The 23382-nt window shown below is 43.9% G+C and overlaps 1 protein-coding gene across 1 annotated transcript in view; it reads left to right on the top strand.

Moving 5' to 3' along the window:
- The window catches only part of FUBP3 (far upstream element binding protein 3), a 1726332-nt gene that overhangs the window by 835653 nt on the left and 867297 nt on the right, over nt 1-23382 (top strand). The window contains exon 9 of the mRNA XM_044058146.1: nt 3686-3787. Within this exon, the coding sequence (XP_043914081.1) occupies nt 3686-3787 (102 nt within the window). The remainder of the gene's footprint in view (nt 1-3685; nt 3788-23382) is intronic.

Below are 23382 nucleotides of genomic sequence, written 5' to 3'. Positions count from 1 at the left end.
CCAGATATATGGAGAATACATGAGATTCTTGTCACATGCAAATTTCGTGTAATCACGGCTGCACATGTAAAAACCACACTGTCCAAAGCCAAGAAGACAGCATCCATGGGACCCGACAACATCCAAGGCTGCATTCTCCATGAACTACAGAACCATCTGGCATCTCACCTAAGTACCATGTTCAATCATAGCCGCATCTCAGGCTTTCTGCCCACTGAATGGTGCACAGTGATTATTATCCCACTCCACAAAGGGGGAGCCACCACAGACCCCAGGAACTATTGCCCCATTAGCCTGACGAGCCTGGTCTGCAAGGCTATGGAATGTATCATCATGGAACTGATAAACAATTACATTTGTAAACTCCAAACTCTGGACCCCACCCATTTCGGGTTTGTAAAAGGCAGATCATGTCTCCTAAACCTGATAGACTTCCTTGAAGCAGTCACCAAAGCCGTAGATGAGGGTAAGGTGGTTCACACCGCCTATCCAGATCTTGCCAGTGCTTTCGACACCATCCCCCACTCTGGAATTATAGATAAACTCACTAAACTAGGTATAAGTCCCTATGTCACAAGATGGGTTGCCAACTGGGTCACTGACAGAACCCACATTGTGAAAGTAGCAGACTCCAAATCAGACTTCAAACCAGTGACAACTGGAGTACCACAGGGTTCAGGCCTGCGTCCTCTCCTGTTTGGTATCTACTTCTCTGAAGTACAGGCTAACATAGAAGGTCTTTGTGGTTAATGAAGTTTGCAGATGACTGCAAACAAGGAGCCATAATCGTAACTCCTAACGATGTGGGCATCCTACAAAAGGGCCTCACTGAGACAGATGCCTGGTGTCAGAGCCATGGCCTCAAGCTCAGTGCCAAAAAGTGCATTGTCATCCCTTTTGGTAAATACTCTGTACCCATGAACTGCCACATAAGCGGTAGTCTACATAACGCTAAAAGTGTGATAAGAGACCTTGGGAGACAGGTGGATAGTAGTCTCCCCATTGATAATCACATCGCCACAGTAGTCAGAAAATTGTTCTACGTGGCACACCTTCAGAAAAGGTTTCTCATCCAGGAAAAGAGGTCTTTGTTCCCCTCTACTATTCACTCATGAGATCCATTACAGAATACAGCACCCCTTTTAGTATATACCCCACAAGACGTCTACAACAACTGGAAAGGCCGCAGAAATACCTCACGAAGAAGATTATCGGCCTCAAACAGATGCGCTACGCATACAGTCTCAAAAAACTCCAGCTTTACTCAGTCGCAAATTGCCTATTCAGAGACTATCTCTGGCTAACATACAAAGCTATGTCAAACCCAGAGCTGTTGGACATGCCCCACTTAAAGAAATTCCAATCTCTCCGAGCTACACGCTCTAGGGACCTAAACCTTGTCACCACAATAAACTGAACATGCTGGATGGATAGATTCCTGTCCCAGAGACTTCCCGTACTCTGGAACAATTTACCTGTCTATAGCAAACAAAACTCCTCAGCACTCTTCACGAAAATTCTTGATGACTGGATGGGAGATAGGAAATTCACCTCTGGGATCACTTCTGTGGCTCTGCTCGTCAGGGGCACAGAAAAATTAATTTTCTTGGGTGGCGAAAGCCAGGGAACCTTTTTGGCTAGGCTTATATAGGCCCTCGGGCCAGTGGCCTAGTACCTACCTATGTATTACGCAACCAGTTCTTGCCAGAAATTCCTGCATCTCCTTCAGTGTTGCTGTTGTTCTTTTGGCAGCCTCCCTGAACAGTTTTTGTCTTGCCTTTTTATCAATTTTGGATGGACGTCCAGTTCTTTGCAACGTCACTGTTGTCCCATATTTTTCCACTTTTTGATGACTGTGTTCTATGGTATATCCAATGCTGTGGAAATTTGTTTGTACCCTTCTCCTAATACCTTTCAACATTGAGATCCCTTTGATGCTTTGTAAGTTCTCTGTGAACCATGGCTTTTGCTGTAGCAGCCAACTTAGTACATGTCAGGAAAATCGTACTGGGATAGCTGAACTTTATTTGGGGTTAATCACAATCTCTTTAATTGATGGCAGGTGTATATCCAAGAAGACTGAATGCTGTAATTAAATCAGAAGGTGCTTCAACAAAGTATTAGTTTAAGGGTGTGCACTCTTATGCGACCAGGTTATTGTATGTTTTTTATTTTTTATATTTTTCCTCTGAGAGATTTGTTTGTTTTTCAGTTGAATTCAACAGGTTATAGGTCACATTAAAAGTGGGAAAAGATTTGAAATTATATTTTGTGGTCTCATTTTTTTTATATCATAAGTACCTGGCATTTTAACAGTGGTGTGTACACCTTTTATATCCAGGATGTGTGTGTATGTATATATATATATATATATATATATATATATATATGTGTGTGTGTGTATATATATATATATATATATATATATATATATATATATATATATATATATATATATATACATATACATATACATATATATATATATATATATATATATAGGTATATATGTATATAGGTATATATAGGTATATATATATATATATATATATATATATATATATATATATATATATATTTACATATTTTTTAATGTTTTTATGTATTGGAGGTTTTAGGAGTGTTTAATTATTTATTTGTAATTGGGTAATGTGTGACCATGGTTGTAGGTTGGCTATTTGTATATAAGGAGTGTAGTTGAGTCATTTTGTATAAACATTGGGAAAGAGATATTGTCTCGAAAGCTTTGTTGTTTTATGTGCTTATATTAAACGTGGCTTTGGACTTTGGACTCTTCGTTTGTTTCCTATTTACTTTCTATTTTTTACCATTTAGAGTCCTTTAGCTGCCAGAGAAGTTTTTCGCTTCTTGTGTGTAAATATATACAACATGCAAACAAACACGTCAGAGGGTTATTTATATATAGGTAGGTTTAGATGGATGTTTGTTTACACTTTGGGTTAGTGCTGCTAGGCTAATGGCCTCTCTTCAGTTTATACCTGAGATTGTTTGCATTCTGACTAGGGGAATTTGACCAGGGCAGTGTGGAAATCTGCCAGTCTTTTTGATAAGTGCCATGGAAGCTTTTTCAACCATATGTTCTGCCGCTGGTTTGGAGAGCTGAACATTTAGGTCCTCACCCAGATGACTTCAAAACTAGGAATGCAGCTTCAGTATTGGAAAACTAATCCAAGCACCTGGAATGTGAGTAAAACCCAGTGTTCTTGCATCTAAGACAGGCATCCTACCAGCTGATTATAGATGATGTACAGGTTTATATGTAGTTATTTAACTTTGGCACCTTGTGAAGTGTTGCAGATGGATCTGATAGTGATGGAACTGAAGAAGTAATGCATTTTTTGTTTTTCTTCACGTTCTTGGAAAATGTTCACTTGCAGCCATTTTATATGTATTTTTCTTCCTGTTTAACTTGAGCTTTGTGTTAGATTTTTCTTCATCATTGCTGTCTTGGTAGCTGTATTGACTTCTGAAAAAGAAGTGCACAAGGAGGGGGGGTGCTCATTGTGAGGACTTGTTCACTGATACCTTTGGAAATTTGGCAGTTTAAACCCTCCATATATATATATATATATATATATATATATATATATATATATATATATATATATATACAGTTTTGGTAGTTCTCTACCAAGGTTATTTAATATTAAGTAATCTTTTGCAGCAAGCAAGAGAAATGGTCGCAGAAATCATTCGAGAAAAAGAACAGATAGATTTCCGAAGTGGGCGTAATGATTTTGGCAGAGTTGCTGGAAGCTCCATTGAGGTATGTTTTCATAAGTATTGGTTTACTAAATGAGATCTTGTTTTTTTGCATGTTAGAAGTGAGTTCATGCTTAGTGTTGCAGATGTTGAAATAACTATCAGTTAACTATTTTCAGCCACAATGTGGTTTACAACTGCAAAGGTAAATGTAGTGCATATTACGTTTTGTTAGAATAGCCAGTTAGCATGTTCAAGTTTTGTGAGAAAACTGGGGTACCTTGAGAAAATGCATTCAGTCATGGAGTGATCATGCAAGCTCCTCATTGACTATGACCAAAAAGTCATCATTGAACATCTGGCTTTATCACTCTGCCTCACTGTTGCCTATAAAAGAAAAACATTTGTTTTATATGGGGTTCATTGTAGTCAGTGTTGCTGTACTAACTCAGAAGCCCATGGCTGGTCCAAGTCTTTTTTTTTTTTTTTGTCCCCCAGCCACTGGGTGCCCTTGACATCAGGCTTCATGGTAATGGTGAATTAAAGGGTCATTGGCCGGCACCATCTTCAATTTTCTCTTGCTGTGTCAGTCTGATTCACAAGAATGTGTCTCATCAGTTCATTGGTTAGCTTGATACCAGCAGATTCAGCTAAGTACCCCATTAGGGAATTGCTTTTTTCTCTGGTTGTATTTAGCTGTTTTAGTGGTTAAAAAAGTCAGTAACTGTCTAACATATGGGAAACAGATCCCTAGGAAAGACTTCCATTCCCATTTTTTACCCCGTTTATGATCTGAGCACGACATGCCAAACTGCTTATTTTGTGGTAACTTTAAAGATAAAACCATTAAAGCTAATGCTGAATCTTTTTTGCTACTTGGGTAGTATTGTGCCTTCCATGGCATCTGCCTATTCCCAGACTGTCATCCCAAAGAAGAGTAGAGATTAAAGCTTGATGAAGAAAATGTTCGAGGCTGATGGCATCTCCTTGTCTGACTTCGTATCATGGCTCGAAAGTGCCGGCAAAGTTGCGAGGTACCTTTGCAGCCCTGTTGTCTGATGTCTTAGTCTTGAGTCCTCTGACGCATCCCCTCTAAAGTCTGCCATGACTGTGAAGCAGTCCAACTCCTTTGAGCCCACACCAGACTGACATTGGTGGAGTCCGAACCTGTTTAGGGTACTAAAGGCTGAGGGTGAGAATGACATTCCGTTGGTTGTATGGAAGAGAATACCTGGAATGCAGCAGAGGTTGTGGCTACCCACCAGCAGCCTTGTGCCTTGTCATCCTCCCTCAAGCCCAGAACACCCAACTCTAAGTGGCAGGTTGCTAGACTTGCCCTAGCCTACTCTGTCCAGATCTCCTTCCACCGTCTCTCCCCAGAGTCTAGTCAGTCTGCCACAAGACCTCATGGATTTCATAAAGTTTAAGCAACCCACCCTGGAAAAGGAAGCTGTCCCGGGAACCTCCCTTAGGAAAAGCAGTCAAAACACTGATTCCTTAAAGCCAGAAGCTGAGGATGAACTTGCCTATTCATAGTGCCTCCCTTCACAGCACTGTTAATTCTGACTCAGAAGACATCTTGTCCTGAGCATCTCCTCCTGAGGACTTCTGTTTTGAAGATACTTTGTGTAGAATGAAGGAGTCCTTCAATTGGGAGTCTGAAGACTTTTCCCAGACTCAAGCCAATTATAAAAGACCCCTGAGTTTGTCTGCGCCTAGATCCTTGGGTAAATCTCCAGCCAGTGAAGTCTTAGATGATGTGTTTGGTGACGTGTCACTGCAACCTGATTCCCTATTCAAAAGTCTGTTTCTGTAGAGTGCTAGAGTCCCACAAGCACCTCTATAAGAACCTGGTAATGGATCAACTGTGCTGTCTGTGGACTTCACCAAGGGGTCACCTTGGCTTGTTTCCAAGAAAGCTTTGCCAATTGATAGGGAAAGTAGACACTCGGACTGGTTGCCTAAAAGATCTACATTTCTACCACTCTGTCACATGAGATCTCTGAACTGCCAATTTCACATGCTGAAATACCTTGAGTCTGGACAGGCAGAAATTAATGCTGAGGAAGAGGAGATAAAAAACAAGAGACTTCAGAAGGACATCCAGGGCTTGTGCAGTGTAGGCCTGTAGGTGCCCAGATATTCATTAAAATGTGGTTGTGATGCTTTGGGCGAGTCATGCATGTGAGCTGCTTAGGAGTTTTTCACATGGATGCATGCGTGGCTGATGACACTACCCCTTTCAGACCATGTCAAAGCAGAACTCCTTTATGTCCCCATGACGAGGAGTTTCTGTATGGGTCCCCAGCCAAGAAAGAGTTGGAAGAGACTGGATCAGACAGTGAAACAAATTACCAGTAAAAGAACACTATCTTTCACCTCCTTCTAGATGTAACAGAAAGTACCCTAGCAAACTCTGGTCCTTTCCCCAAAAACAGCAAAAAGCAAACCCCCCCCCCCCACCAGTGTGGGGAAGATGCTTAGATATCTGAGAAAGTGACAGATAAACCAACACTGCATACCTTTAGAGTGGGGGTGGTTCCGATCACTGTCCCAGGGGGAGCAGCCTGTGACTGTTAAGTACCTCCTTAAATCCTAAATCCACTCCAACCCGAAACTTCCCTACCTATCTGAGTGGAAGGCTTTATCTTTATTCAGGTTTTGGGATCGGATTGTTTAAGACCACTGGTTTCTACAGCTCATAATAAAAGGTTACTTCCTACAGTTTTGAAAAACTTCACCTTTCCTAAGCATCAGCTTTCCTTCAAAACAAAGAAATCTGATTCCACCGCTCAGAGACACTTATACACCAGGGGATCTATTCATCCTGTTCCTGTAGAAGAGTCCAGTGTATGGTTCTACTTGCACCTCCTCTTATTACCAAGAAGAGGATGGATGTGGAGACCCATGTTGGCCATGTTAAGACTCAGAAGTGTTTGTGGTACCCAAATTCAAAATGTTAACCCTACATAAAACTCCCTACCTCTTCAGTTTTCAAGGGGCTTGGGCGGTGACCCTAGATCTGAAGTATGCCTACCTACATGTCTTTCAGGAAACATTTCCAGGCAGAGAGATCCCATTATCAGTTTTTGTATCTTACCTTTGGCTTATCTACTGCACCCACAGTATTTACCAAATGTCTGGCATTAGTAATTGCTTTTTGCTGAACCAAGGGGGGTTCACATCTACCCATATTAAATGATTTCCTGATTCAGGCACCATCACTAGCAGAACATCTGTCAGCCATGCAAATCACTGTGGATTGCTTTCAGAAGGTTGGCTTTACCCTGAATGTCCAAAAGTCAATGCTGACACCCAATACTAGGGTTGCCTTCCTAGTGGAAGACCTAGATTCTTTCTAACAGATGGCCTTTTGCCAGAAGAAATTATCTTTCCTGTCTGAATACCTCCTGAATCTGTGCAGCCAGCTGGCCATAACAGCAAGGGAATTTGAGGATGTTGAGGTACGTGACTTCATGTATACCCAAAGGTTCCCCTGACAAAATTGCGCTTGAAACTGCAGTGGTTCCTAAAGAACTCCTGGCCTCAAAACCAGCAGTACTTAGAAACACCTATACTTTTACCATGCCTGTAAAAAGATTCTGTTATAGGAGTAGAGTTTTCCAAACAATAACTGGAGCCTCCTTTCAGCTTCCAGAAGTAGGCCAGAACTTAACCACAGACACAGACTTGGACCTGGCTTTTTGGGGGATGCATCTAGGAGAATTCATAGTGGAAGGGACTAATGGGACAGGCAACACCCAGTCCAGCACATCAGCACAAAAGAAGTGATGGCAATAATTCTGAACTTGAAAACATTCAAAGAAAAAAATGGTCCTAGGAGCACTAAAGATACTGACAGAGACAACACTACTGTGATGTGGTTTATCATTAAGTTGTGTGTGTGTATGTCTGTCTAGCAACAGGACTTGGGCAAGTTGCTCAACCATATGTGGCTGTTGCAGCATTATACGTCCAGGATCAGGACAACCTGTTGGCAATCAAGAAAAGGCAAAATCAAGTTAAAGCTAAACAGTTTTATTGAGCAGAATGTGTAGTATGGCATGGGAAGAACCTGCTGGCACACAGCCTGAGCTGATCCCTCCTAGACCAAAGTAAATGGATAAAGAGAAGTATTGTTGGACCTAACGTACAAATGAACTGTGCTAGAGATGGACCGTTTTGCTTTCTAAGATAGCAGGCATATAAGAAAGATCTGTTCAAGGACACCCCAGAGAAGGGGCATGGAGAATTAAACACATCCTCCTTCAACTTGACAGATTTTTTCCTTCATGCCAGCCCTACAATACCACTTATTCCCATGGTAGTGCAGAAAGAGAGAACGGACAGACCAAAGATGATACTGATTGCTCCTTGCTGACCTAGACAATACTGGTTCTCCCTCCTCCTCATCTGGACCTCCTAACAAAGAGCAAGAGGTCTGTCATCCATCCCAACTTGAGGACACCTAACATGATAGCTTGGATGACTATCTATTGAACCCATCCAAGTGCACTGTTTTTTCAGATGATGTGCAAGCAATTTTAAAGGAGGCTAGTAAACTTAGTACCAGCAAGTCCTATGTAGCAAAATAGTTTTCTTTTTGGTGCAAGCTAAAAGGTATTCTACCCACCAAAACAAGGCTAGAACTGGTATGAGAGTGCCTTTCCTTCATGTGCAAAGGAGAACCGTTTCACTATAATATATAAGTGCATGCTTCAGCTATATCTGGCTGCCTACCCACATCCTTGCTTGCTTGTACTCATCCTTGCATGAGGCCATTTCTGAAAGAATTGTACAATTAGCCACCCCCCCCCCCAAGCGAGAGCCTGTTAACCTCGTAAGACCTAAATTACATGTTGGAAAAAACAACACTGCCACCATTTTAGCCTCAACTCATTAAAGTGTATATCCGAGCTGTGACCCATTATGTGCAAGGATCCATTTCTCTTTTATCCTTGGGACAGAGTAACCTTGAGAATAAACCATTCATTTATGCCCAAAGTGGTATAAGAAGTCTCCTTGAAACAGGCTGTTCATTTTCCCATGTTCTTTCCCAGTCCCCAGATCAAAGAGAATTCTTCAGTCTTTGGAAGAGGATAGACGGCTAAGGTTCTACTTTCAGAAGATGAAATTCCCAAACATATCTGACCAACTTTTGCCGACTGTGCAGAAGGTAAATAGGTGAAAGCAGTGGGGAAGCAGACAGTCTCCTAATGGATAGCCAGCTGTATTACCTTTTGTTACTCATCTCACAGAAACCAAATCCTTGGCAAAGTCACCTCTCATCCCACAAGGGCAAAGGCTGCTACCCCTCCATTCCTGAAAGGGACACCAATCCGTCCATCCTAGAAACAGCAACTTGGTTTTCTGTACACACGTCCAGCAAACACTACCACCTTGGTTCCATTTAGAGCCAGAATGAGGTTGGTCTCTCCTATCCTGCCAAGCCTCATATTCTTGGAGCAGAGCCACCTAGAAAGCATAACTTTGGAAGCTGTCCTAAAGCTTAGTACTGCAACATTGATTACAGTGAACACGTTATAGTTGTGTAGATAACTTGCCATAACTGTAGATGTCCAAGTAAGATCAGTGTTGCAGTACCTCTCCTTGCTTCCTACCGCTCTTCTAACCCTGTGATTGGGGTGGGTACCCTACCTGTCACCTCCACCCTACACACCTTGATTCAGCCTACAAAGTGTCACTTGCTGTCAGTGGAGAAAATTGTGCTGTGCCAGAGGGAGTATTGCACTTTGATACTGTGTACAAAAAGACCTGAAATGGTACTGACCAATGACCCTTTATACTTCTGAGATCAGATGTCAAGAGCATCTGCCAGCTGGGAGTGGAGAAAGACACTGGTGTTCAGTTCAGCCTTGGGCTTCTGCACATCAGGAAGGGCCAAGACATAGTATTTCAACATTGATCTATTCAAACATATGTTATCTACATATCTATAATTTTTGGTTACTATTATTTGCTCCTTTTTTATCAATTTTACTGTGCATTTGGATGTAAATGTGTACTCTTATTCCTTGAGTGAAGTTGCTGCAGAGTAAAAACATGAGAATTTTTAAATTTGTTTTATTACATCACAAAACAGTCATACGGCACAGTCCTTGTGAATAGTGCAGTTATAGACCAGACACTAATTGCTGGTAAGCACACACTTTTTAAGTAGAATAGAATAATTTTGTTTCAGCCAAATGCTGGCCAAAATTGAAGAATTTGGCAACCACAAAAGTATGAGAAGGTGAGTTCAGCTTTATTGGGTCCTGCTGTTTAGAACTGTGTACCCAGCAGCAAAATAAAGGAGGCTTATATCAAAAGCTGTGTTTTCTTTTCCATCATAATTCATTTCTTGCTTCCACCGACAAGAGTTTGGATGAATTTTTCTTTTCTGTTTCAGTGCTTCCAGTTAGTATGAGCATGCTTTGGGCAGTAACTTCCCCCACCCTATATGCACTATATGTAAATCATAACATCACTGTATTTTGTTTTGTTTCACAAACGTGTATTCCTGTTAAACCATTGTCATCCTGCCTGCACTCAAGGTATCTTCTTCTGCCTCACTGTTCATCCCTTTCCTAAAAATGTGCGACGAGGCTGGCCCTGTGATTTGTAGCACACAAACTGAACTTGTGCAAAAGAACAGGAGCAGCCTAACCTTTCCCTCTAGTGTGATTTTGACAGTATATGGAAGAGTGAAACAAGACATTGCACCATTGTGTAAAACAGCATTTCACACAAGTACACAGGTGGCAACATTTTTGAACCTTGTACATTGCTGATAATTTACATACCATTATTTCAGTAAGAAGTGCAGTTTTGTTCAGCCACAATCAGTGAAACGTTTGTTGCATTTAGTGCTTCTAGTGATTGATGTTGCTTTGTGTATTGCACATTAATCAGGGAATGAGTTTTAAGGAGTGAGTTTTTGTTTGTTTTCCCACTCTTTGATTACATATGCGGGGTACAGGGAGCCTGTGCCTGGTGGAGTACGGGCCTCCTTAAAAGGAAGGTGTAAATTAACTAAAGAATACTCCCAGTGCAGCCTGGGGTGAAAAACTGGAACCCAGCCCGGTGGTTCCAGTGGAACTGGCATACCCCAATTGCACAAGTGGCTTCTTGCATTGTCTCAGGTCTGGGTAGTATGATCCGTTGCTTATCTGGATCCGTTGTCCTCCTGTAAGAGCCTCCCCCTTTTTTTTTGTAGCTAGAGGTGGGGCAGCAAAACCTGGTAGGGTTGGGGCAGGTGGTAGCAGAACTGATCTCAGTGGTGAGCCTTTCAGTGGGCAGGAAACACCTGCTAGTCCAGACATAAAATAAAATCAGCCCTTGAATCAGACACCCTTAGATGCGTCAGACCAGCCCAGACAAAGAGCAGTTCTTAAAAGGATACCCAAGATGAGTCCGATTAGACAAGGCTCAGTCCAGTAAGATACCAGAAAACAGTGGCAGAGGTAACTAAAACACAAAACGTAGCAGAGGTAAATAAACCCAAAACGTAGGAAGAAAAACTAAAAGGAAAAATAAAGCGGACAAAATCTCTCTACAAATCCTTGGATGAAATTTATTCTTGCCAGCCGAAGCATTGCTCCAGTGAATGAGAAGAACCCAGCAACAGCATGTACATTTATACAGCAAAGGGGGGTGATCTGTCAGGGAACAATCAAGATGGGGGAGCGTGCCCTTTATTAGGATTGGTTGTGCCCTGCTGACATTGCCTCCAGACATTGTGGGTGGTATCAACTGTTATAGTATCTCAAAAGTAACCAGTGCAATATGGCATTGTGTTCAATTGTACAACTCAATTCACTAGCAATAGAGTAATGTTCAAAAGTACTGTAAAAAAGAAATGTTCACACAAAATGCTTAAAAAAAATGCTTAAAAAGTCCGCAGTCACTATATCGCCTGGTGCGCTCCGTAGTTAAGTGCTGGTGGAGGGTTAAGCATAGGTTCTTAACTGAGTGAAGAGAGTACGGGTGGGCTGTGAGTGTAGACTTCGAGGGTGGTGGCTAAAGGGTTTGACAAACTGGAAGGTAAGCAGCGCTTTTCGAAGGAATCTTCATCAGGGTGGCAAAAAAACTAATCTAGAGAGTGGGGGGTTGGTGACTAGGGTGTTTGGGAACAGGAAGACCTAACTGCCCATATACCTAATCAAATCGAGGAATATATAAACTCTACTAAAGGCAAACTTAAACAATACTAAAGGCAATCGTAAACCTAACGAACAGTAAACAGAGGGGAAAATAGTACAGGAAACCCTTGTCTCCACGTGTGACGAATCCTGCTGAAGTGCATGGAGGCTAGGGCTAAAGCAAACCATAGGAAAAGATGGACGGAAAACTAAAAGAATGGTGGGGAAGGGGGAAATAGCCAGGGGAAAAAGACACCAAATGAAAGAAAGGTGGTTCCTGCCCACCAAAAGGCTCACCACTGAGATCAGTTCTGCTACCACCTGCCCCAACCCTACCAGGTTTCGCTGCCCCATCTCTAGCTGCAAAAAAGGGGGGCTCTTACAGAAGGACACCGAATCCATATAGGCAGCAGCCCACACTTCCCAGACCAGAGACAATGCAAGAAGCCACCGGTGTATTCGGGACACTGGTTCCACTGGAACCACTTGACTGGGTTCCAGTTTTTCACCCCAGGCTGCACTCTTGGAGTATTCTTTAGCTACTCTTTGATTACATGAAAAATTATATGCATTTACATTTTGTAGACTAACGTGATGTCCTTCTATTCCTGTGTTGCAGTATTCTGTACATATGGGTTTTCTCCTCTTGCTACCCGAGCATCCGGCCAGTATACAAAAGATTTAAGTCACTCTATGGTGCGTGGGATGTCTGATGTGGCTAACAGTGCTTGGGCCATAAAAGTGACATCTGCATGCACCAGCCCTCAGAACCTCTTGGCCACCGGTCGAATGTTAGGTGTTCCTGCCTTCAAGGCCATCAGATTCTAGAGAAATCAGACAAGTGCCCTATTGGGGAACCTTTTCAGAAATTGTTAGTTTATAATACTTGTTCATGTCATCCAGAAAGGGCATGTGTAAGTGCGCCCGTCAGATACCTCACAAGGATTCCCACGATCAGTGCTTGTTTTGTTTAGGTAGGTCGCATGCCTACAAGGCCTGCACCATCTGCCTGGCATTTGTGCCCAAAACTCTCCATAGCCGACTCAACGCATTTAACTTATATTTAGAAAACCATCGTCTGAAGCAATTAGCATTGGGTATGGAGGGTTCTGCTGGCTTGCCTATCGACGCCTAAAAAGAAGGTCAAGATTTTCAGGCTTACAATTCCCACTGCACCTCCTTCGTCCGACCCTCAGCCTGGTTGAAGGCTTGGGCTCTGCACTTCGGATACAGCGGGTACCTATACTGAAGCCGCACAGTCCTGCGTGTAGGGCACGTGCACAGAGGCTTTTCTGATATCTGTTTCCGATGCCAAGGGGAAACCTGCATTTTCTGTAGGACTGTTGGGCTCCTCAGTTTCCATGCAGGCGTCTGTCTCTAGGTCTTCTACGGGTCAGATGCCCGCTAGGCCATCTCTCAAAAGGAAGGAAAAAAGAAAGCCTGTGTATCCTGCTCCTTAAAGTACTCTGGATTGACAGGCTTTTAGCCTGTTTAATGCCTTTATGTACTTGTGGCGTACCACTGCAGGGACATCCACAATTCCTCCTCCAATCCTGAGCCTCAGGCATCAGATCCCTCTCAGAGGGAAGAGGAAGAATACTCTGATTCTTCTTCTGAAGAATCCCTTTCATATGCCTCCCAGCTGCCATCTCCCTGGGATATGGTTCCCCAGAGGAAGAATCTGTTGATCCTGACTCCCCAGCAGAGGATCTAACCTTTGGGGAAACAATTGCCAAAATGAAGGAACACTTTGTGGGAATTATCTGAAATGACAGAGGTACAAAAAAGGTATTGTGACCTCATTCAGATGGATTCCCCAACTCCTTCTGCTGTTCCTATTCTTCCTGCTTTTCTGGATGCCTTCTCAACACCATCCCCGAACCTGGACTCTCAGCCCCCTGGACTACGCAGGCCTGATAGGTTTTATAAAATCCTTGAGACTGCAAAATTCCTTGTGCCGTGCTGCAGACCCTGCCACAATTTCCATTTCAACTGACAAGGCTTCTAAACTACTGCCTTCTACCACCATGCTCTCTGCTGACAAGGACAGCAAAACCACGGATCGTTTGGGTAAGAAAATCTATACTTATGCTACTCTGGCTTTCAGAGCAACTAATGATCAGACACACATGGCTAAATATGTCTGATCCCTTTTGGAGTAGATTTCCAAAGAATTGTCTGACTCCTCTGACTCTGCAGCTAAAGATCTACTGTGTTCCCTCGTTCCCCTTACTTCTCAGGTTACCGGGCATTTTATCAAGTGCAGCTGTGTTGCTGCTGAGGCCTCAGTCAGGTCAGCAGCATCAGCCTTAAGAAAGTATTCCTGGCTATGTCTCCAACCCCTACCAGATCATTTTAGAGCTAAGCTGGTTGTTGCTCCTTTGGACAATGCAGCCCTGTTTGGAGCAAAAGTAGCTGTTTTATTTAAGTCCTTATAGCAAAAAGGGAAAGAGATTTAGGACTTAAAACACCTACTGGTTTCCCCAATTCCAAACTTCCAGAGGAATTATCCTGCCAAAACACAATTTATCAGAAAACGCTCACGCCCTGCTTCCTCTACTAGGCCTAAAATACCTCTAGGAAGCAACCCACTCCTACCAGAGCCACCCCATCGCCCAGCCAGAGGCTGCCCTTTCAAGACAGGGTAAGTAGTGTGTGACTACCTGCCAACCTTGGAGTTCCCACCTTCTCCCTGCATCTCTTTCTCATTATGTCTCTCTCACTGTCTCACAAGTGTGGAGACTCGTCACTCAGACAAATGGTTCCTTCTACAATAGAAGACTGGTACTTCATGACCTGGATCATTCCCCCAAAAAGAAAGGGTGTCCCACAGCCCTCAAAAGAACAGCTCCCCCCATTACAACCAGTGCTAGACAACCTGATGACTCAAGGCACCATTTAAACAATTCCACTGTCTGCAATAGGAAGAGGGTTCTACTCCAGGATTTTTCTGATTTCAAGAAAAGTCGGTCCCTGGAGGCCAATTCTGGACCTCTCACTTCTCAAGCTTTTCCTTCAGGTACCAAACCTTCAGGATGTTAACCTTACCAATTCTCTTTCCACTCCTACTACCTCAAGGGTTCATGGCCACCTTAGACATCAAGGATGCCTACCTTCACATCCCTATAAGGCCCAGTTTCAGGAAATACCTGAGGTTCTCCGTGGGCTCTTCTCACTTTCATTTCTCTGCCTTGCCCTTTGGGCTTTCCACTGCACCCAGAGTTTTCACCAAATGCCTGGCTCCAGTTATTGCCGTCAGCAGGACAAAAGGAATCCAAATATTCCCTTACTCGGATGACCTGCTCATTCAGGCAGACTGCAAGCCGACCCTCCTGCAACATTTACAAGTTGTCATTACTCTCCTGCAGTTCCTGGGATTTCAGATCAATTTCCCAAAACTCCCAACAGGAGCCTACACAAGACCTTGTTTTCTTGGGGTGCAGGATCCATACAGACAGACATAATGAAAGCCTACCTTCCAACCCAAAGGTGGAAAGCTTGACAACAACACCTGCTTTTAGTCCTTCACACCACAGAATTGACTGCAAGGCAGTACCTCAGGCTCCTGGGTTACATGGCATCAACTATCCCCATGTTACCTTTAGCAAGACTCCACATGAGGAAACTACAATGATACCTCAGGTCAATTTGGATGCAGCACTCCCACCCCCCTCAAGTTCAGAGTTCCCCTCCTGCCCTGCCTCAAACAGGAAATACTTTGGTGATTGAATCAGGTGAAACTCAACCAGGGTCTTCTCCTACAACCATCTCAGCCCAAGCAGACCATGTATACAGATGCCTCTGACTTAGGCTCGGAAGCAACTCTGGGGCATCTAAAAGTGCAGGGATTGTGGCCATTGCCAGACAGGAAAGAGCACATCAATATCTGAGAAATAAGGGTAATATTACTGTCCCTGCAGGCTTTCCAAACCTATCTCCATCCAGGACCTCTCAAAATCTTTACAGACAATACCACAGTGCTTTGGTATCTCAACAAGCAAGGGGGGGGGGGGGCAAATCTTATTTGCTTTGCAGACTAGCTCTCCTGGCGTGGGAACTGGCCACCTCCTAGGGAAGTGACCTTACAGGCGGCATACATACCTTCGCAACAGAATTCTCAGGCAGTCTCCCTCAGCAGATCCATGACAAAGGCACACAAATGGATGCTACACAGGGATGTCTTCCTGGACCAGGTCCACCGGTGGGTTACACCTCAAATAGACCTGATTACCTCCTCCATCAACAGGCAACTTCCTCCCTTCTGCACCAGACTACCAGAAGCTCTGGCTATGACGACCGATGCCTTTTCAATTTCCTGGAAGAGGATGATATTCTTCGTGTTTCACTGTTGCAGTCATTAATTTGGGTAATCCTGCTGGCAGGTTGCCCTCAGTTGGCTTGAATTCCAAAGTCCTGGGTCCTGCGTTGGCTGCTGTCGCCCCTTCCCTGACGTCAGGTCATCAGGGGTATAAAAGATGCAGCCGACGCCATTTTCTTTAGTCTTTCTTGCCACGCGGTGCCCGAAGCAGTTTGCAAGTGCCTGTCGGCCGACTCCTGAGATTTTCGAGTTTCAGATCCGAAGTCTTAAATAAAGCTAAGTTCCCCATTGGGGAAACTTTTTTCTGGCTCTAGACTGATGTCAGAAAAAGTAAATAATTGTATTTCTTGTGGAAAGCAAATACCTCATAAGGATTTTCATTCTTACTGTATTCCTTGCCTAGGCCCTAATCGCAAAGTTTCTGGTTGTCGGTTTTGTGCTAGATTTAACCAACGCACTATTAAGCGTCGGTATGATTTTGCTTTAAACTATTTTGGACGCCGGTTTGATTATCCGGAAATGTCGTCGGATAGCCATCCGACTACCGGAGTTCACAAAAAAATGCAAAGAAAATGAGAGAGAGAGACAACCGAGGCCCAAAACCGACAACAAAGCTTTTCCTAAGCCAGTCGCCGGCTCTGTGAGGTGCTTTCGCAGCCCCTGACACCCGCTACTTTAGAGTCACAGGCCACTACTGACTCCCACGTGGAGTCAGCCATGCCACTGGAAACTCAAGGTATTGGAGCCTCTGATACTATTCCTTCAGATGGGTCCGGAGCCGCTGAGCAGGCACCGGCTTCTAAGGGTGTATTCAGACCTAAACATCTTTACATTAAACCGACTTCAGCTTCAAAGGCAGACTAAAGCACCTTCTACAGCAAAGAAACAAACTCAAGAGCCACGTGGTCAGGCCTCTATGCCCAAAAAACAGATGCTCAAAATGGCCGAAGACTTGATTACCTTGATCAGGGGTTCCCATCCCCCTCCTGATAAAAGGCCTAGGCAAGAGACTGACTATGAATCTTCAGATCAGGTTTCCATTTCTTCTCATTCCTCTTCTGATCAGGAATATTCTCTTCCACCTATGAGGATTCTGATGCTGAAGAATCTATACCTTCAGCTCCTCCTCCAGAGGACTATTCTTTTGGGAAAACCTTGCATACCATGAGGGAGCATTTCCACTGGGAGAGCCAAGATTTTTCAGAATCTTAAAAAGAGGCTCAGGGATTTCCTTTTACTACCTCAACACAGGCCACTAGCCATTTCACCTGTTAGACATTGTAGATGATGTGTTTTCGGAGTCTATTCTTACCCCTGACTCCTTACCTCCAGCTCCTGTTAAGCCTGATAGATATTACAGGGTTCCTGACTCTCATAAATTCCTTTTTAAAAACCCTGCTGCAGACCCAGAAACTATTTCACAGGGTCCCAAAGGAGTTAAGGCTTCCACTCCAAAAAACCCTACCCTCTCTGACAGAGATTTTAGGGCACTGGATAGATGGGGAAAAAATGTTTACACATCTGCTACCTTGGCTATAAGGGCCTTAAACTGTCAGTTTCATATGCTCAGATATCAGCAACATGTCATAGCATTGCTTAAACAGAAAATTATGTTAAACTCTGAATGTGCCGAAAACAAGGAAACGCAGGATTTATTGCATGCAGCTGAACAAGTTGGAAAGCATACTTTGCAATGTGGTTTTGATTCTTTGGAGGCTTCCTGCAGGGCCGCAGTTACAGGTTCTGTAATTAGGAGGCATGCTTGGTTAAAGGAACAAAATCTGCCTGATCATGTCAAAGTTAAATTATTGGATGCACTTTTACAGCATGATACCTTGTTTGGTGTTAAGGCAGAAGAGGTGTTAAAGAAAATGGAGGACAAAGCTAAATCTATGCAAACTGTCAAAGATTTCTTACAAGTACAGCCACCTAGGTTTAGTAGACACTGGCCAACAAAGAATTGGTCCTTTCCTGTGTCCGACAGACCTCAAAGGGGCACATCCAGACGCCCTAGAGGCAGATCCCAGGCGCAAGGTTCATACAGGTCAACGCAATGGGGTGCTTCTACCTCCAAAGTTGGAGAAGACAAATCACAACCATACAGGAAACAGTCCCAATGACTTCCCCCTGCCTGCACCAAGCACTTATCTCTCCTGGCAGCACCCTTAGGGGGGAAAATTAGCACTTTTTTCTCAAAATTGGCACATCATAACCCAGGACAAGTGGGTTCTAAGTATCATGTCACAAGGCTACAATTTCCATTTCCATCCCCTGCCAAAGGCAAATGGCTGGCTAGATCTGCCAGAAAATCAGTGGGCAGTGGCACAAAAACAAGTCTCATCCCTCATGGACATGGGGGCCATTCAACAAGTACCAGAGCAAGAGCAGAGACAAGGATTTTACTCAAGACTGTAATTGGTACCCAGAAAGGACAAGACCTGGAGGCCAGTACTGGACCTATCTATTCTGAACACATTCCTGGATATACCAAAATTCAAGATGTTGACTTTGCAGCAACTTCTGCCCATGCTGGGCAAGAACGCTTGGCTTGTGACTTTAGACTTAAAAGAGGCATACCTGCATGTCCCAATCAAGTACGCAGAAGATGCCTCAGATTCAAGGCTGGCTCAATGCATTACCAATTCTCTGCACTGCCCTTTGGCTCATCTATTACGCCCAGGGTCTTTACAAAGTGCTTAGCACTAGTAATTGCATTCTGCAGACAAAGAGGAATACAAATATATCCTTACTTGGACGACTGTCTAATTCATGCAGAGAACAAGGAAATTCTTCTACAGCATCTGGCATTTGTGAAAAGACTTCTAACATGCCTAGGGTACACAGTCAACGAAAAGAAATCAAAACTAGTAGCCTCTCAAGAGATAATATTCCTGGGTGCAAGCTTAAATACAACTGCACAGATGGCGTATCTCATGCCAGACAAACAAAGGCAACTGACTACCTATTTCAAAATGTTGGCAACAAAGGCCCAGTTGTCTGCAAGAAAAATTCTGCAGTCTTTGGGCTTCATGGCATCCTGCATCCTACTAATTCCATATGCAAGACTGCATATGAGGAAACTTCAGTGGTACCTAAAAAGTGTTTGGACTCAACATTGCCACAGCCTGGAAACTATGATTACTCTCATTCCCTGCCTGCAACAGGAGTTCCGATGGTAGACAAAGGCTTTTCACCAAAACAAGGGAAAGCCATTCACATTACCCCCAGCCAGGCAGACACTAACAACGGATGCATCAGATTATGCCTGGGGGACCCACATGGCAGGAAGATGCATTCATGGCACATGGACCTCAAACCAAACGCATCTACATATCATTCAAAAAGAGATGCTAGCTGTTCAAAATGCCCTGACAGCCTTCAAGGACCTACTTCATCCAGGGCAACTACTGATAGACAAACAACACCACGGTCATGTGGTATATAAACAAGCAAGGGGACACACATTCTTACCCTTATGCATACTAGCCATGACATTGTGGGACACAGCTTTGACTTACCAAGTACATCTGCAGCACGATTCCTGCCAGGAAGGAAAACTACTCTGGCAGGCGAACTAAGCAGAAACCTCATGGATCCCCATGAGTGGCAGCTGGATCCACAAGTCTTCAGCATGATGATAAGGAAATGGGAATGCCTGGACATAGATCTGTTCGCCTCCCCTCACAACTACAAACTAAAAAGATACTGCACAAGGATTTATCACAGACAAGCATGGAAAGTGGATGAAGCATGGAACGTGGACACCCAATCTTTCAGCTGGAAAAACCTATCCGTATATGTCTTTCCCCCACTGCCCTTCCTCCCCAAGGTACTCCTAAAGGTCAGACAGGAGAAGCCAAAGATGATACTGATTGCCCCAGACTGGCCCCGCCAATACTGGTATCCATTACTAAGGAACTTGTCTCACTGCCCAGCTTGGACCTTACCTCAAATACCTCATCTACTGTCCCAGCAAAACAATCAGATCCTGTACAGCCAACTCAGGACTTTAAACCTGGCAGCATGGCAGATAATGTAGTCATACAAAGCACACCTCTCAGTAAAGCTGTGATGGATGTTATTTTGGAAGCCAGAAGGCCTAGTACTAGAAAATCTTATGCTGGAAAATGGAAGAGATTATGTGCTTGGAACCAGGCACAAGGAACTGATAACAGCTGTGCCAAATATTCCTCAGATTTTGCAGTACTTAACTGAGATGCTGGTCAATGGCCTATCTTTTTCATCTATTAAAATTCATGCCTCTGCCATTTCGGCTCATTACTATACAGAGCCACCAGTCTTTTCTCATCCCTTATTAAAGTAAACCTCAGAGGAGCCAAAAATGTAAGGCCTCCAAGGAGATCACCAATGGCTGCATGGGACCTCAACTATGTCTTGGAAAAACTCACCCTGCCTCCTTTTGAGCCAGCTGCTACTGCTGATATAACATTTTTCTCTTGGAAAACAGCTCTGCTCCTGGCAATAACTTCTGCAAGACAAGTTTCAGAGCTACAGGCACTCATGGTTGTAGAACCTTTTTATTATTTTTTATCCAGACACGGTCTCTCTTGAGGACAAGCCCAACATTTATGCCTAAGGTGGTGTCCAGTGTGGCTCTTAACCAAACTATTCATCTGCCAACTTTTTATCCAAATCCACAGAACAAGGGGGAGAGAATTCTGCATTCTTTGGATGTACACAGACAGCTTAGATTCTACTTGGACAGAACCAAAGTTTTCAGAAAGACAGAGCAATTACTAGTGGCATATGCTGCAGGATCACAAGGAAAGGCTATCTCAAAACAGACTATTTCAAAGTGTATAGGCCACTGCATTCGTTCCTGCTACTTATACCATGGCAAGCCAGTGCCCAAGGACATTAGGCCACATTTAACCAGAGCTGCAGCCACTTCAGCAGCCTTTCTCAGGGAAGTACCAACCAAGGATATTTTAGAGGCTGCTACTTGGAGTTCAGTGCACACCTTTACAAGCACTATCATCTGCCACTCTACTCTAAATCCAGGGCAGGCTTTGCCACTGCACTTCTGCAGGGCCTTATAGCCGCTCCTAACGCTGTTTAGCTCCAGCCTCCCAACCTTAGCTTTGGGACTCTACCCAAATGTAATGACTGCAGCAGTGAAACACGAAGAACATATTACAGTTGTGTACACTTACCATAAATGTAGATGTTCAAGTGTATTCATTGTTGCAGTCCAGGTTACCCACCCATCATCCCCCTTTTCTTCTGATGGGACCTATCTTTCCTCCTTTGATTTATACAACATATGTTGTGCATTTCCTTGTAGAGGAAGGTAAAGTTTATATTGTAGCATGTATTTATATATATAAGTATAAATTTTGGCTACCCTTTTAGGGGGCACCTGACATCTGGGGCAAGAAAAACTAAAGAAAATGGCGTCGGCCGCATCTTTTATACCCCTGACGACCTGACGTCAGAGAAGGGGCGACAGCAGCCGCAGGACTCAGGACTTTGGAATTCAGGCCAACTGAGGGCAACCTACCAGCAGGATTACCCAAATGTATTGGCTGCAACAGTGAATACACTCTAACATCTACATTTATGGTAAGTGTACACAACTGTACTTTTCCCCCTCCTATTACAACCCTCCAAGGGCAATTCACCACAAGTTACCCCCCAGAGTGGACCTTCTCACACAGGACAGAGGGTCCCAAGTCCACCCACAGTGGTAGTCTCTTCACCTCATGCTGTGGGTGATAAGATTCTGATCCCTTTCAGACACCTATACAATGAGGACGTGTTCACTATCCTGCAGGAGACCAGGAAACCAAATGCCAGGAAATCTTACCTATCTAAATGGAAAAGATTCTATGTGTGGTGTCTCAAAAGGCAGTTGGACCCGTTGTAAAGCGAGACACCTCTAGTACTGTCTTACCTGTGTGAACTATTGCAGACAGGCTTAGCATTCTCATCCATTGAAACCCATTTGTCTGCCATTTCTGCATGTCTTTCCCTGGATCCACCCTTGGCTTCCAGACTTCCTGCAAAGCTGTTCCTTAAGGGGGTACTTCATCTTAGACCACCAAGGAAGCCCTCTCCCCCTCCATGGGACCTGAACTATGTTTTAGAGGAGCTCACACTTCCCCCATTCAAGCCAGCTGCTAAAGCTTCCCTAAAACCCTGCACATGAAAGACTGTCCTCCTAGTGGCGTTGACCTTAGCTAGGAGGTTGTTGGAGTTACAAGCCCTCATGGCTATTCCTCTCTTCCTAGTATTCCACACAGACAGGGTTACTGTTAGAACTAACCCTTCCTACATGCCCAAAGACCAAACCAATTTATAAATTTATGCACATATAGTCTTCTTGGCCTCCATGGAGGGTCAGAAGATCACTCTGCACTGCGCATGCTTGCACTGATTGGCTACCACTCTGGATGCTTGGTTTCCTGCTTGATTCCCCTCCCAGTTCCACAATTCTGTCCCCAGCCCCCCCACTAGGGTTTAGACATTTATACTTAGCTTGCCCTGCCCCTGTACACATACCTTGTAGCCTAGACTTCAGACTGCATATACATGTCTGCTTTGTCACTTTAAGCAAATCACTTGACCAGACAGTGCTGTTGAGTCATTCTTGAAGATAGACTAGAGGAGTAGTCGTCTTTAGTAGCACCTGGGGTTACTGTCTGTAGTGGCGCCCTACCTTCCCAACACTTCATTTGAAGAGCTCAAAAAAACAAACATAAAGGTCAAAGGTCCGCTGCTTGTACTGGCACACCGACCAAGTGGCTAGATACACTCCCCTCCCTCCTGCCCCAGTTCTTCAGTGGAAGAGCGCAAAAGAGAAAAAAGTCAGTGATCAGGTTCCTGGGGCACCTGAAATGCAAGAGCCAGTCAGGTCCTGTTTCTGCAACCTGGCCCTGCCCCTCCTTCCTCAGATATCAGTAAAAAGAAAACAAAATAAAAAATGCTTTTTCTTTTAAGCTGTAGCAAACTGCTTGCTACAGTTTAGATCACACAAAGTGCTACTGTACTGAGGTTTGGCTGCAAATGCAATACAGTCTTTTAAAATCCAGTATGCACTAAAGAACATTTGTAATGATAGGTCTGATAGATTTCTGATCATGTCCCCTAACACTGTTCCCAGGGCGGTTGACCCCTTTGCCCCACTGTAGCTATGCTACTGAGAGAAACTTGTGTTCATTTGACTTAACTAGTTGAAAA

Source organism: Protopterus annectens, chromosome 16.part0, assembly GCF_019279795.1.
Source record: "Protopterus annectens isolate FY-2018-M chromosome 16.part0, PAN1.0, whole genome shotgun sequence".
NCBI lineage: Eukaryota > Metazoa > Chordata > Ceratodontiformes > Protopteridae > Protopterus > Protopterus annectens.
Note: the sequence above shows the minus strand (reverse complement) of the source record. Positions and strands in the feature narration are given on the sequence as shown.